The following is a 13,399-nucleotide window of genomic DNA, read 5'->3' as shown; positions in this document are numbered from 1 at the left end:
GTTCTATGGTGTGTTTTGTGGTTCATGGGAAGAGAGTGAGTGCTGTGGCACCTTCAGCACTGTGTTTTTTGCCCCCTTCCCCTTCTTGAAGGGCAGAAAACACAGCTATAAAAGCAGTACAACACTGCAACATACTTTGCATCTGAACAAAGAGAGAAGCTATTGCCATTAGTGTAGCAGTAATTTTTACTTGCCTCTGGCAAGTGGCTAATTGCATCCTTGTCCATTATGTAAAGAAAGAATGTTTATCCTTGTCTTTGCTTAAATGTATATGTAAGGTTTAGTTTGCATTATGTTCTTAGCAAGTGTACAGTTTTTGTTTTTTTTAATGAAAGGGTTTTTGTACAAGACAGATTGCAGGGAGAATTTAGGCTAGATTTTCACTGTCCTTGCTTAAGTGGTTTAATTTTGAAATTCTTATGTTTTAGGAATAATATAATTTAGTCTTTTGCATTTCTGATATTACAGGCTTGCAAACTGTGATGGTCAAGTTCTAAAGAAACACAACTATCTTGGTGGTAGTTTACTTGGGTTTTTCCAATAGAATTCATGAAAAGCAGCCTTCCTTCAGTGCTGAGTTTGTTGTTCTGTCTTGTAGAAGCTAGGCTATTTAAACTTTTTGAAAACTTCATTGTATTGGAATTCTCACTTTCTGCTGTTCTCCCACTGAAGAAGTGTGCTTGATTGAGAAGCTTATATAGACTGCAACAGAACAATTCATATGCTGGAATCCAAAGAGCTACTTATGCTCACCCAAGGGACTGGGCATACATAGTTGAATTCTGGATTATTGGTTTTTTTTTTCCCTTCCTTTGGGCAGCAGACTCCTATACTATAGCATAAACTGTCTTTGAAACTCCCCTTAGTTTCAAAGCAGGTTTTCCACATGGCATGGGGGGATCTTCTGTTCAAGAAATGAAAACCCCAAGGTTCCCTTTGACATGTAAAACCATTTTGTAAGGGTCTTTGGATTCAGCTCATAAAATGCCTGTGTGAAATTTATAAGATGAGCAGCCATAAAGTGTTAGAAACTGTGTGTGTGTGTCTTTTTTTGTTTACATTTTGTTGGGAAAGATCCTTTGTTATAGTTTAGACCATGCTAATGAAGAACTTCATTCTGAAGGTACAGCAGGGCAGAACTGGAAACATGGAGAAAGAAATATCACTGCCGCCAACCAAAGCTGAGTTTACATCTCCTCCACCCTTATTGAAGACAGGAATCCCATCAAGCAGGTCAGTCAGTCATATTTCAAACTGCTATAGAAAAGAAATATCCTAAGGTTGCTGCCACCGTTTTCATGAGATGTTTGTCATTTCCCCCCATATTTCTTATTTTTTCATGTTTCACTCTGTAAGCCTAGATCTATTTGAACTCTAGAGACGTAAGAAATAATCATGTTACTGAGGAAAAACAGAAGGCATTTTAACACATTTTAGCATAAGCAGTGGTAATAATGTGGACATCTGCAGTGCCTGTTTTCAGTATCTGTGTTAGCTAAGCACAGATAATAGGCTGGTTTAGATTGTTGGCATTACCTAAAAGAGTCCTGTGCATACATTTTCCTGCTTCCCTTTGAATGCTCTGCTTGATTAGTAACTTCCTGGTTTTTGGCAAACCATAGTTTTCTGTTGCATCAGAACTGGTGAACTATGGTTTGTGAAAGGCCTGTTAATCAGGATTGTTTGACTCACTCGATTTAGCAGTGATAGGCCATTTAGATTCTTCCTTTTCTTGTGTATTTTTCTAGTATTTGTATTCTAACTTATAAACCTGTGAGTGTGTTCATAACTTTTCATCTGGAGGCTGCTCAGCAATAAATACATCTCTGTGTAAAGAAATCTTGCTTGACAGTTTAAGCTCTCTGCTGCCCTTAAAAACCTGTATATTTTCTTATGCTAACTGTCAAAATGTGATAAAGCTCTTCCTTGGTTACTTCCATTCTCCAGGAGTAACCTAAGTAATGAGGAAGCTAAACTTTTGGAATGTGTTTACATGATATGCATTTCTGTACACTTTATCAATAATGTTATGTATACTAATTCAGGCTACTTACCTGCCCTATCAAAATAACAGTATATTGAGGAGGTGGAGGAACTCCTGGAGGATATGGATGACTTTCAATAAGATTCTGAAAGCAAAGTACCCGTGAAATTACTAAAAGCCTTGAAGCAGTTGATTTGAGACATTTACAAGGAATAGTGCTTTATGTTATGTTGTTTATTTATATCCTGCCTTTTCTCCAAGAAGTTCAGGGCAGTGTACACAGTTCTTTACTACCCCATTTTATCCTTGCAACCCTGGGAAGTAGGATAGACTGAGAATGATTCGTCCAAGATCACCCAGTGAATTGGGTGGCTGAGTGGAAATTTGAACTTGGGTCTGCTTTTCTTAGTCTAAACCAGGGCCACACAATTTTGGCCTTCTAGCTGTTGCTGGACTTCCATTAGCCTTGACTGTGACTGGGGGTGATGGGACTTGTAGTCCAACAGAGGCTGGAAGGCCAAAGTTATGCAGCCCTTCTCTAACCATTGCAACTATTTGTTCCTTCCCATTTCTTTGACTGAGTATTTAAAGGTGGTTGTTTTTATAGCCGAATTGGGATGGGATATAGTGACAATTTCACCTATGCTTGATGTTGATATTTAGGCTTCCATTTAAGTCAATGTTATATTCCTCAGCTCCTGTAATCAATAACCTTTTAGACAGGTATTTAGTTAATTGATTCAAAGTGTGGTTAAAAATGTGATTAAGAAGACTATATGTGTCATAAATATGTTGATGCCATCTCTCACTAGAACTGATGCTGTCAGCTAGTGCCAGATGGTGTTGTGGAAAAAGATTAAAGTTATAAAGGCTGGGTGAAGAGGTGGGAGAATATCTGTGAATCAAAAAAGAGAAAAACATAAGAAAAGAAAGACCTAGATCATTTATCTCACCAGAAACAGCACCTCTTCGCAGTCGCAGACGAGCACTGCAGCCCGAAAAACCAGTTCAGGCATGGGGAAGTGGCAGGACCGTTATGGGAGAGCCGAATCACCTGAACTAAGGTAAGAATTTAAAATCATATTATATTGTGTGTTTCCTTTATTATTTTGTCATCAGCGGAACCCCTTTTAAGCTATGTTCAGTTTACAAACCAGTTTGTAGCTGGGACTATCTATTTGGATATGACATAATGTAGTAATTTGAACATATGAAACTGCTTATCTTTTTGTGAAATTGCAAAATATATTTCTGGGCAGGATCTCCCCCAAAATTCTTGACTTACTTCAGTTTACTAACTCCATGACTTCTGTAACAGTGATGCTGTGGTAGGTATATATTTCCCCGCCTCTCAAAAATAATGTTACTATATGCCTACTTGTCTGCATCTTTTGGGGGATCAGCAGGTGGAAGTGCAGTGTGCGAGTGCTTATGTCATTTCTCTTGGTCTCCAAGCTCTAATTCCTTTGTTGATTACTTGTTATTACATCATACAGGCTCCTGTACTGGTTTGGTTTTTTTACATCCTTATATCTGGATCATGATCCATTGCCAGCCATAAGAATGGGTTCTGCACCTGTGCAGGAAATGTCCAGGTAGAATGCTATAGTTCCTTTTGGCTCACACGCTATGTTCCTCAATTCCTTTCTGACCACCTCAGTGATAGGACCTTCATCACTGTTACTCCTTGTTCAGATCGGTTCTTTGCTACAGTTGTTCTCCTAAATGTAAAGTAAAATTATATTGTATTATTGGTTTACCAGATTGACTCGAACTGATCCTAGACCATTATTTTTCAAAATCGACTGCAAAAATAGGGGGCGGGGTTTTTAAACAATGTTTGGAATGTGGAGCAAAACTACTATCTCAAGACCGCCATGACTCCGATCTGATTTGTTTGGATGAGCAACATAACATCTCAGCCTGTAAAATCTGTATGTCATTCTCAAATCAGACTAGAAAGAATCGAGCTCTTGGATTATGAGTGGCCTTGTATGATGATATCTTGAGTCCTGCAACACTGAGGCCAGATACCCCTTGGATATCGAAGCCAGTATTGACAACAGTGCTGAAGGCTGCAGAGAAAAAGCAGTCTAAACCCTCAGCGTCTTCTCCTCGGCTCCACTGTTTAAATCACTGAAATGGCCAAGTCACCCTCAGTCTCAACATTGAAAATCTAAACAAAGGCAACATCACTTGGATGACATTTTTTCGGCATAGGCATTGAAGAAGCATAAGAGCCATGACTCGGTGTCGAAGACCCCTTTACCTTCGGGGCTACAGGGTGTGCCTTTTAAAAGGTGGGGAGAGTACACACTAAGCTTTCAACTTCATCAGCAATCTAAGAAATATTGGAAGATGTGAATTCAGCAGCTCATGGCTCAGCATCAAAACCATTGACACCTGTGCTATCAGCATTGTAATCTCTGATATCAAGGCCATCAACACCAGGCAAAACTACTTTACTCACTACAATTTCACCAGCTGAGATGCCGATATAGTCCCCAGTGCCATTGACTCCGAGCGGCTACATCGAAGCTAAACACACCGATTCTTACAGCATCGAGGCAAGTGACTCCTCGACACAGAGTCTTCACCTCCATTGCCAATCTTCGATGTTGAGGACGACCTTGAAGACCTGAACAATTGTCTCAATCCATCAACGGCTCAACCACTGCTGTCCATCTTAGACTAAAAAAAAAGTATACTATTGACTACCACCTTCCAGGAATTTCTTCCACAAAGCGTGGCAGACCCTGATGAAGATCCTGATGTCCAAATAATCTCAGCTATAACTCACGCGACCATCAGTGGGACCATCACCACCATCATGGGACTGTCACCTCCATCAGTGATCTCAACATCTGCACAAAATCTTTCACCCACGGGCAAGCTACATTTTGTCAGCTTAGCATTTGTCTGGTGCCTCCCAATGGCAATAATGCAGTTTCATACATCATGCCACAGCACCCTCTGTGTGGAATCCACCACTACTGGCACAGGCATTTCCTCTCCTGGATTGCCTTATGACTATCAGGATTACATGCTATGGAAAGCACAACAATCAAGGTCTTCAAAAAAGAAATCTGCTTTTTCACTCTTGTCCACTTTAACAAATCTCTGCCTGTAAAGACTTTGGCAGCAGGAGATGCAGGAACTCTCCCAGTGAAGGTATTGCTGTCCACAACGGTATCAGCGACAAAGACCTCTGCTCCACAAGTTCAAGACAGACCTGTGCTAGTATCCACCACCACTCAAGTCGTGAAACCTGCGTTAGTATCTACCACTGCTCATACTACAGCACCTGTAAAGGAAGTACCAAAAACTAGGTCTGTGGAGACAGACTCCTGCTGCTCCTTCTCCTGCTCCATCTTCCTCGGATTAGCATAATGGCTCTTCAGATTTTGAGTCTGACTTGGAAACCACAGTTAACAATCCCTGACCTGATGTTCCTCCTGCTACCCATATTTCTCCTACAGAGGAATTGAAAGCTTGTTACTTGGAAGTCAAAGAGATGGCAGAAGCTCTGGGACATAACCTTAAAACACACCATCTGTGGATGACCCAGTCTATAATTTCATGACAAAATCTCACCCAGTAGTACTGCCATTATTTCCCGAGCGACACAATTCTCATGGGAAGTTGTACACGCATCCACGCCTGTGTCAAAACAGCTAGAAGGCCTTTATTGGGTACAGGAAGAGGCAACACTTACCTGTTAAAACATCCCGTCCTGAATTCATTAGTGATAGACTATGCAACATCTTCAAAGTCTGGCAGGAGTCATACCACCCCTGCAGTCAAAGAAGAGAGAAAGTTAGAAGTCATGGGAAGAAAGGTGTATTCCAGTGTGCCTTTCTGTCAAGATTACAAACTACTCTGCACACATGTCTAAATATAACCATTTTTTATGGGAAACTCTGCAACTGGATTTTGACAAACTATCCCCAGAAGACTTCAAAAAACATTTTGCCGATACCATAGCAAGATTAACTACTATAACTAGGCAGCAGTTAAGCATGACTGAACATCTAGCAGAGATGGAGTCCAGGTCAGTGATTACTGCAATTCCATAAGAAGGCATGCCTGGCTTCACTCTGCCTCACTGCATTCTGACATGAAGGATAAGATAGAGGGTTTACCCTTTGATGACAAGGGCCTCTCCAGCAAGTAGAGAGATGCCACCATAGAAAAGCTGAAGAAGTTCAAATTCACTGCTAAATCCTTCACAGCACCATCATATTCAAGAACTATTCTAACAACAATCCTCTTATAAACAGGATAGCAGAGAATATAAGAAACCATTCCAGCCATATCACAAGTATGCCTACACTAACAAGAATAAAAATAACCAGGACCCACATGGTAATAAATCCGAGCTCCAAAAGCAGCATCTTTGAAGTTTGTGCAAGTCCACAGTTGCTCAAACATCTCCATATCAATTCCACCTCATTGATACCTCAAATACCATCAACAGTTGCCTACTCCATCAAACTGACAAGCCATGCCAATGCATAGCACCACATAACATCAGACCGCTAGGTCCTCATGATAATATCTGTAGAGTATGCAATATAATTCAAGTCCGTGCTGGTGTTCATGGTTATCTAGTACAAGCATGAGACACCACCCTTGATGGAAGAGGTGAAGGACTTGTTGGAAAAGGGGACCATTACCCTTGTACAGTAGACGAGGCAATGGGATGGGTTCTACTCCAGTTATTTCCAGATCCCCAAGAGGGATGGTGGAATTTGTCCCATCATGGACTTATGTTGCTAGAACAAATGTGTGTGAAAAAGTTCCAAATGGTAATGTTGCAAGACATAATTCCAATATTATTTCAAGAACAGTGGCTTGCTGCGTTGGATTTAAAGGATGCGTATTTTCACTTAGGCATCCGGGAAGACCACAGGAAGTACCTGAGACTTACCGTAGCCACTTCAGTATACCAGTACAAAGTATTACCGTTTGACTGTCAACAGCACCAAGGGTTTTCACAAAATGCATGGCAGTATTAGTGGCTCATTTGAGGCCCCGGGTATTGCAGTCTTTCCATCCCTGGATGATTGGCTCCTAGCTTTGAGAGATGCAGACAAGTTTCATTTGCAGACATCTTATGTGTTGAATCTTCTTCGGGACCTGGAAATACAAGTAAATTAGAAAAAGTCGCACCTAGAGCCAGTAAATACCCTAACTTGCCTAAACACTGAATCAAAAAGCGCATACTTACCAATAGATAGATTCCATTCCATCAAGGAATTGATTCAGGAATTCTGTGCCTGTCCAATTCCACGAGCACTTCTGGGCCTTATGGCCTCCTGCATGTGACAGTACGATATGCACACTTAAAAGATGAGGAAATTACAACTATAGTTCCTCTCTGTTTTCAGTCCCAATGTAGACAGCCAGAGCCTACATCTCACAATTCCTGCACAGATACTACAGTCTCTAACCTGGTGGATGAAACCAGTCAATCTCGAAGAAAAGGTACCCTTCAAGTCCCTGACACCATCAGAATGGATTACCTTAGACGCCTCCCTGTTCGGCTGGGGTGCCCATTGCAGGGGACATCAAGAACAAGGGACATGGTCACAACATCAAAGACTACTGCACATCAATTTTTTGGAGCTTCTGTCCATGTTTATGGGACACTGCCTTCCTACTTCTGGTGAAAGGCCAGATAGTCCAACTTCAGTTGGACTACACAATGGCCATTGCATACATCCAACAGGCAGGGAGGCACAGTCTCCAGATCTGTGTGCCCTGAGTTTACATCTTTGGCACTGGTGCATTTGCAACCAGATTCACCCAATAGCAATCCATATAAAAGGTACAGACCATGTACTAGTAGACAGTTTAAGCCACTCCCACCCCCCACAACAACAGCACCACGAGTGGGAGATAAATTTGAATTATTTGACTCCAATATTCAGTGCTTGGGGAAATCCCATGATAGTCTTTTTTGCAATCTCACAGAATGCCAAATGCAAGAAATTCTGCTCCAGAATGGGACACAACCCAAGAGCCTGAGGAGATGCATTCCAGATGGACTGGACCACAGAGCTCCTATACATGTTATCTCCTCAACCTCTAGTAGATCGTGTAGTAGCCAAATTGCTACTGGTGGCCCTGTTGTGAGCAGCTTCGCTGTCACTAACACAACTGTAGCCAGTGAAGCTACTTCAGATCCATTATCCTGAGATCACGTACGATGGGAAAGAGAGAGATGAAGAAGCGTCCCACACAGACTATAATTTAAAAAGCTTTATTGAAACTATGATTACATTCAGGCAATTAAGCACGCGGGCATGCAAGCAAAATACTTATTCATTGTAATGTAGCGTTCTCAACAACATATTGAAATCATTCATCCTCAGTGGAAACAGTTAACAGCTAAAAGCAATTTCTGCTCTCAGTACAGTGGAGATACATTCCTGTCTAGTCCGGTCTAGTGGCCAAAACTCAGTCTTATCTCTTCTGTTGCATAGCAACAAACCAGAACCATCTTACCACTCAACTCTAGCAGAAAATGGCATTTCCTCCGACTTTCGCAAGCAGTTTTTAAATTAACCTCTTCTCCTCTTTAATACAGCTAACAAAGATTAGTCATATCAGTTATCTCCAGTTTGTTTCCCAATACCACAAAAACATTCCCTCCACTGGTTTTCTTAGTCAAAGTTCACAGCCTGAGCATAGGAAGGGGAGAAAAAGAGAGAGGGAGAGCCCAGCTTATTGTCTATAGAGTGTGACAGGAAGAGCTGAGAGATAGGAGGGGGAGAAGAGCGTTCATTGCTGACATGGAGAAATATGAGCCAAAGGGAATGTGGGATGGAGGGATTGAGGGGGAAGAAAAGATGGTGGCACAGAGCGGAGCACAATGTTTCTCCCTCTTTCTCTGAGGACTCCGTCGCCCATGCGGAGTGCCAAGCCAAGTGGGTGGCGGCGAGCACTCCCACACCCGAAACATGCACCCAGAAGGCAGCGATGGCCAAGAAGGCCACTGCCATCCACATCAGTTGGTGTGGCCCCAGCCAGGGGCGGCCCACCCACCAAGGGGCGCAGCGGCCATGAATGCAGCCTCACCACAAACAGCCTCCACCATCCAGGCCTCTGGGGGGGAGTGGCAAGTGCAGCCGGGCAGGCAGGAGCTCCTGCCCCGCCAGATAAGCACTTCTGTGCCACCAGAGCCTCCCTGGCATCAGAGGAGGACTCGGAAGAGGAGGAGCAGATTCTGGCCAGCTTCACAAAGCTCCTCCACAGGGCCATCACGGAGGAGCTGGGTAAGATTCCCTGGCCCACTGTCCGCACCCACCCACCCCAACCTACCATGCGGCGGTGGCCATTTTCCCCACAGCCCCTTTACAGCCAGCAGCCATCTTGGGCGATAATACCGGGCTTGATGCAGAGGGTCCAATATCCCACCCCCCACAGCCTGCCCATGCCTCCGGACCAGGAGCCCCCCGTCCTCTCTCCCTGCCACCTCTTGCTGCCTCCGGACTCATCTCCCCCACCGTGGCTGCTGGGTGATGATTCTGACTCCTTGGAGTCAGATAGGGAGGACGGGGGACTACCTGGGGGTGAGAAAGAAGCCTCTGGCTTCCAGCACCCTTCATCCTGCCTGTTCTTGGGTGCAGAGTTTCCAGTCTTGCACAAGTGTCATGGCTCAGACTTCTGACTCAGAAGAGTCAGAGCAGGAGGATCCGCCTACTAGTGAGGGCTCAGAGGCAAAGCAATAGGATTTGGCAGGGAGACCAGACTCTGGAGCTGAGGATTCAGAACAGCTGCCAGACATGATTTCTGATGAGGAGGAGCCTGGGATTTCACCTGTCTTGAGAAGACATCGCAAGAGGCAGGCTCAGTGGGAGTCACGCAGGCGCAGGAGATAACAAGAGAGGAAGCTGAAGTGCTGACTCAGGGAAGCCTGATTGGCTGCTGGTTCTCTAGAACCATATATGTTTAGCAGTCTTTCAATTGCTCAGATGCTGTTAGCAACGTCGCTGACCGTAGTCCATGTGCTATTCTGAATCCCTGACTTTTCCGAATTCCAGTTTGCCCTTGTTTGTTTTCCTGCTTTGTTCCGTTAATTCCTTGTTTCTGGTGTCCTTCACTCTTTCATTCTTCGCTCTGTGTTTTCTTTGCTGTTATTACTCAGTTATTGTTAGAGGCAGGTACCCAGTTCGGTTCAGGGGGACTTAATTCATTTACTATTTTCTTTGTGACCCTTTTATTTTCCTTCATGTAGCTTCGCTGCTGCTTTCTATTAACTCACAGTGGTAGTGCTGAAGGGGGTTGTAAATCCTGTTGGGTGAGCCAAGCTAACAGATTTATGACAACAAGGCACACAAGACCCTTAAGCTAGAGGAGGTTGTCCAGCCCACTCCAGAGGCATCCATAGGGGATTTTTCCGAATGGGACCCTGAGGTATTGCCACCCCTCAGGTCCCAGGAAATCTCCATTCCATGCCCACATCTATTCTGGAGGCTTATTCAGGGTGAGTGGGGAAATCCCACGGAGAGCAAGGGACCCCAGCCTGCCATTAGGCATTTCTACACCTCTAGCAAGGCAGTCATGGATAGGCTTAAAGTTCCCCCCAGTCGACGCCGAAGTGGCCTCCCCGGCCTCTGGGGTTGGCCTCCCCAGGGATAGGGAGGATGTCCTGAGGAAGGCTTATTCAGGGTGAGTGGGGAAATCCCACGGAGAGCAAGGGACCCCAACCTGCCATTAGACATTTCTACACCTCTAGCAAGGCAGTCATGGATAGGCTTAAAGTTCCCCCCAGTCGACGCCGAAGTGGCCTCCCCGGCCTCCGGGGTTGGCCTCCCCGGCCTCCGGGGTTGGCCTCCCCAGGGATAGGGAGGATGTCCTGAGGAACGTAGATAAGTAGTGCAACGCTGCCCTTCACCGGTCACACAAGGCCACAGCCCTTTCTATGCGTGCCTCTATGACAAACTCTGTTCGCTAGGGCAGTGATTCTGTGGGTCAAGGAGCTCCTCCCTTTGGTCCCTCCTGAGCTGTTGGCCCTGCTCCAGGGTCTCAACAAGCTGGGAAAGGCCTCAGTCTCCATGGCAGACTCCTCACTGGTTGCGACCCATCTGTTTGCCAGGGCCCTGGCCTCAGATGTCATGGTCCGCCGCCTCCTATGGCTAAAGAGTTTGAGGGTTGATCAGAAGTCCAGAAGCAATCTGGCCAACTCTGCCTTTAAAGGGGGCACTTATTCGGGGAGGCTGGAACCTGTTCTGGTAGAGACCAGAGACAAGAAGAAGGCAATGCCCTACTCCACACCAAGGCAAGACCGTAAGTCCTTCACATCCTCCTCCAAGGACTTTAAATCCAGCTTTTGCCCACGCCAGACAGGACAGGCCTTCATGGCCCAGGGCGCAGCATTCCTTTCGCAACAACGCCTCTTACAGACAACAGCATTCGTGTTCAAACCCCAAGCCTGGCCCCAAGTGCAGCACAGCGCAATGTCTGTCCTCCCTCTGCATCGGGCAGTCGGCTTCAGGCCTTCACCCAAACCTGGTCCTCCACATGCCCGGACGCATGGATCCTGAAGCTAGCCTCCCAGCCCCCTTCCCTGGAGCTAGCCTCCCAGCCCCCTTCCCTGGAGCTAGCCTCCCAGCCCCCGGATCATTTCCTCCCATCACCCAGGTCCCACAAGCCAGGGAAGCACTCCCTGATGCTGTAGGCCATTCAGCATCTGCTCGACAACCAGGCCATCGAGCCAGTTCCCCAGGGGGAACAGGGACAGGGCATTTATTCAGTCCTGTTCCTGGACTCCAAGAAGAACGGCAAAGGGAGGGCCATCCTGGACCTCAAATTTGTCAGCCGCTTCCTCTGCAGAAGGGCCTTTCGCATGGAGACTCTGCGCTTCATACTCAGGGCCATCCAAGGGGGTGACTTCCTGGCCTCAGTGGACCTCAAGGAGGCTTACCTTCACGTCCCCATTCACTCCCAGGACAGGCGATTTCTCTACTTCGCCTACCAGCAGATCCACTTCCAGTACCAGGAGCTCCTCTTCAGTCTCTTGACTGTACCACGCGTGTTCACCAAAATCATGGTGGCACTTGTGGATGAAGGGAGCGCGTGTTTACTCCTCCCTCTACTTATTAGTGTCATGTGCAGATGATCATCTGCTCTGTTGGTCATCCAGGAACCGAGGAAAATGGCGCCCATTCACCTATATATAACAACCATGCCAAGCATATGAGGCAGAGTGTGGGCACCGAGAGTAGCTATAGCTTTCCACACTGAGGTTTCCTGCACAGGCCCCATTCTTATGGCTGACAACAGATCACTACGAGATCATCAGTTAAAGGTAAGCAACCTGTTTATCCTAACTACAAAATATTACAAGATATTTTCTGTATTTCAGAAAAGAACTTATTGGCTCATTTTTAATGGTTTCAGATTAGCCTTAAAGCCATAACTCTATAAATGTTGATTTGCATTTTTCATGTTAATTACAATGAATCTTTATAAAATTAGTAATGCTGCTGTTCTGGATAGAAGCTTGTGAACTTCTGGTGTTCATTCTGCGTACTTGCTGCTACAATGTAGCTTAATATTTTCTTAATCTTTCTTTTTCTTTTTTTTTTTGGTCACATAGGTCTGGCTTTACTATCAGTGAGGATCTTTTTATTGCTGCTGCTGCTGCTGTTGATTTGTTGACAGCATTTGAAATGATTGTGTTCTAGTTTACCTGTTGCACTTGAAATATTGTTGAAGACCTAGAGGTTCTTCTTAGGCTATGTGTTCATCAGTTGCTTATGCATTTTGGCTCTTTTATAACTGATGTGGCATCCATTTATCCATATTAATGTTTTGACTTTTTGTTTAACGATGATAAAAGTCTCAGACTATCATTGCCAAAATATTTCACTACTTTGGCTTACAGGCTTAATGCAGTGCTGGAAAAATGTCAGTCTTAGGTGGCAACTGAGCCCCCCCCGCCCAATTGTGTTTGTCAGACATCAGTGTATTCAGTCCCTATATGGGTTCTGTAAGTAATCCCTCTTCCCACATGCCCTCACCATCCCTCCTCCAGTTATTTGAATACTGGGAGGTAAGAATAATTCTGGATGGAGAAAAAGTGCTAGTACTTTGTATGTCATACTTGGAGAGTGAACACTTTGGTTTTATCTTGCTTATTTTCTTTGGGTGTAGTCCAGCCCCATTAAAATGAATGGGAGTCGTGCCATTTACTTCAGTGGGATGTTAACTGTAACCTTTCGTTTAGAAACCACCCAACAAAGAAAGTTATGGGCTTGCTTCCTTCCCTTTTGTATGTGTCCCAAGGGTATATGTCCTAGCAGATTTGGAAAGTCTCTTGTCAACACATCAAAATGATTTATGGTTGAAGTAGAACTCCCAGTTCTAGAACTGATCTTTCCAACTATGTGCTCACTCAATATCTGT

General features: G+C 44.8%; 1 protein-coding gene across 10 annotated transcripts in view; it reads left to right on the top strand.

The window, feature by feature from the left end:
• Nucleotides 1-13,399, top strand: part of FIP1L1 (factor interacting with PAPOLA and CPSF1) — a 70,861-nt gene that overhangs the window by 25,089 nt on the left and 32,373 nt on the right. For all 10 annotated transcript variants that reach the window (XM_053258331.1, XM_053258330.1, XM_053258326.1 and 7 more), the window contains 2 exons: nucleotides 1,124-1,233; nucleotides 2,941-3,048. In XM_053258331.1, the coding sequence (XP_053114306.1) occupies nucleotides 1,124-1,233; nucleotides 2,941-3,048 (218 nt within the window). The remainder of the gene's footprint in view (nucleotides 1-1,123; nucleotides 1,234-2,940; nucleotides 3,049-13,399) is intronic.

This window comes from Hemicordylus capensis, chromosome 5, assembly GCF_027244095.1.
Source record: "Hemicordylus capensis ecotype Gifberg chromosome 5, rHemCap1.1.pri, whole genome shotgun sequence".
Classification (NCBI taxonomy): domain Eukaryota; kingdom Metazoa; phylum Chordata; class Lepidosauria; order Squamata; family Cordylidae; genus Hemicordylus; species Hemicordylus capensis.
This window is presented reverse-complemented; position numbering and strand designations above follow the sequence as displayed.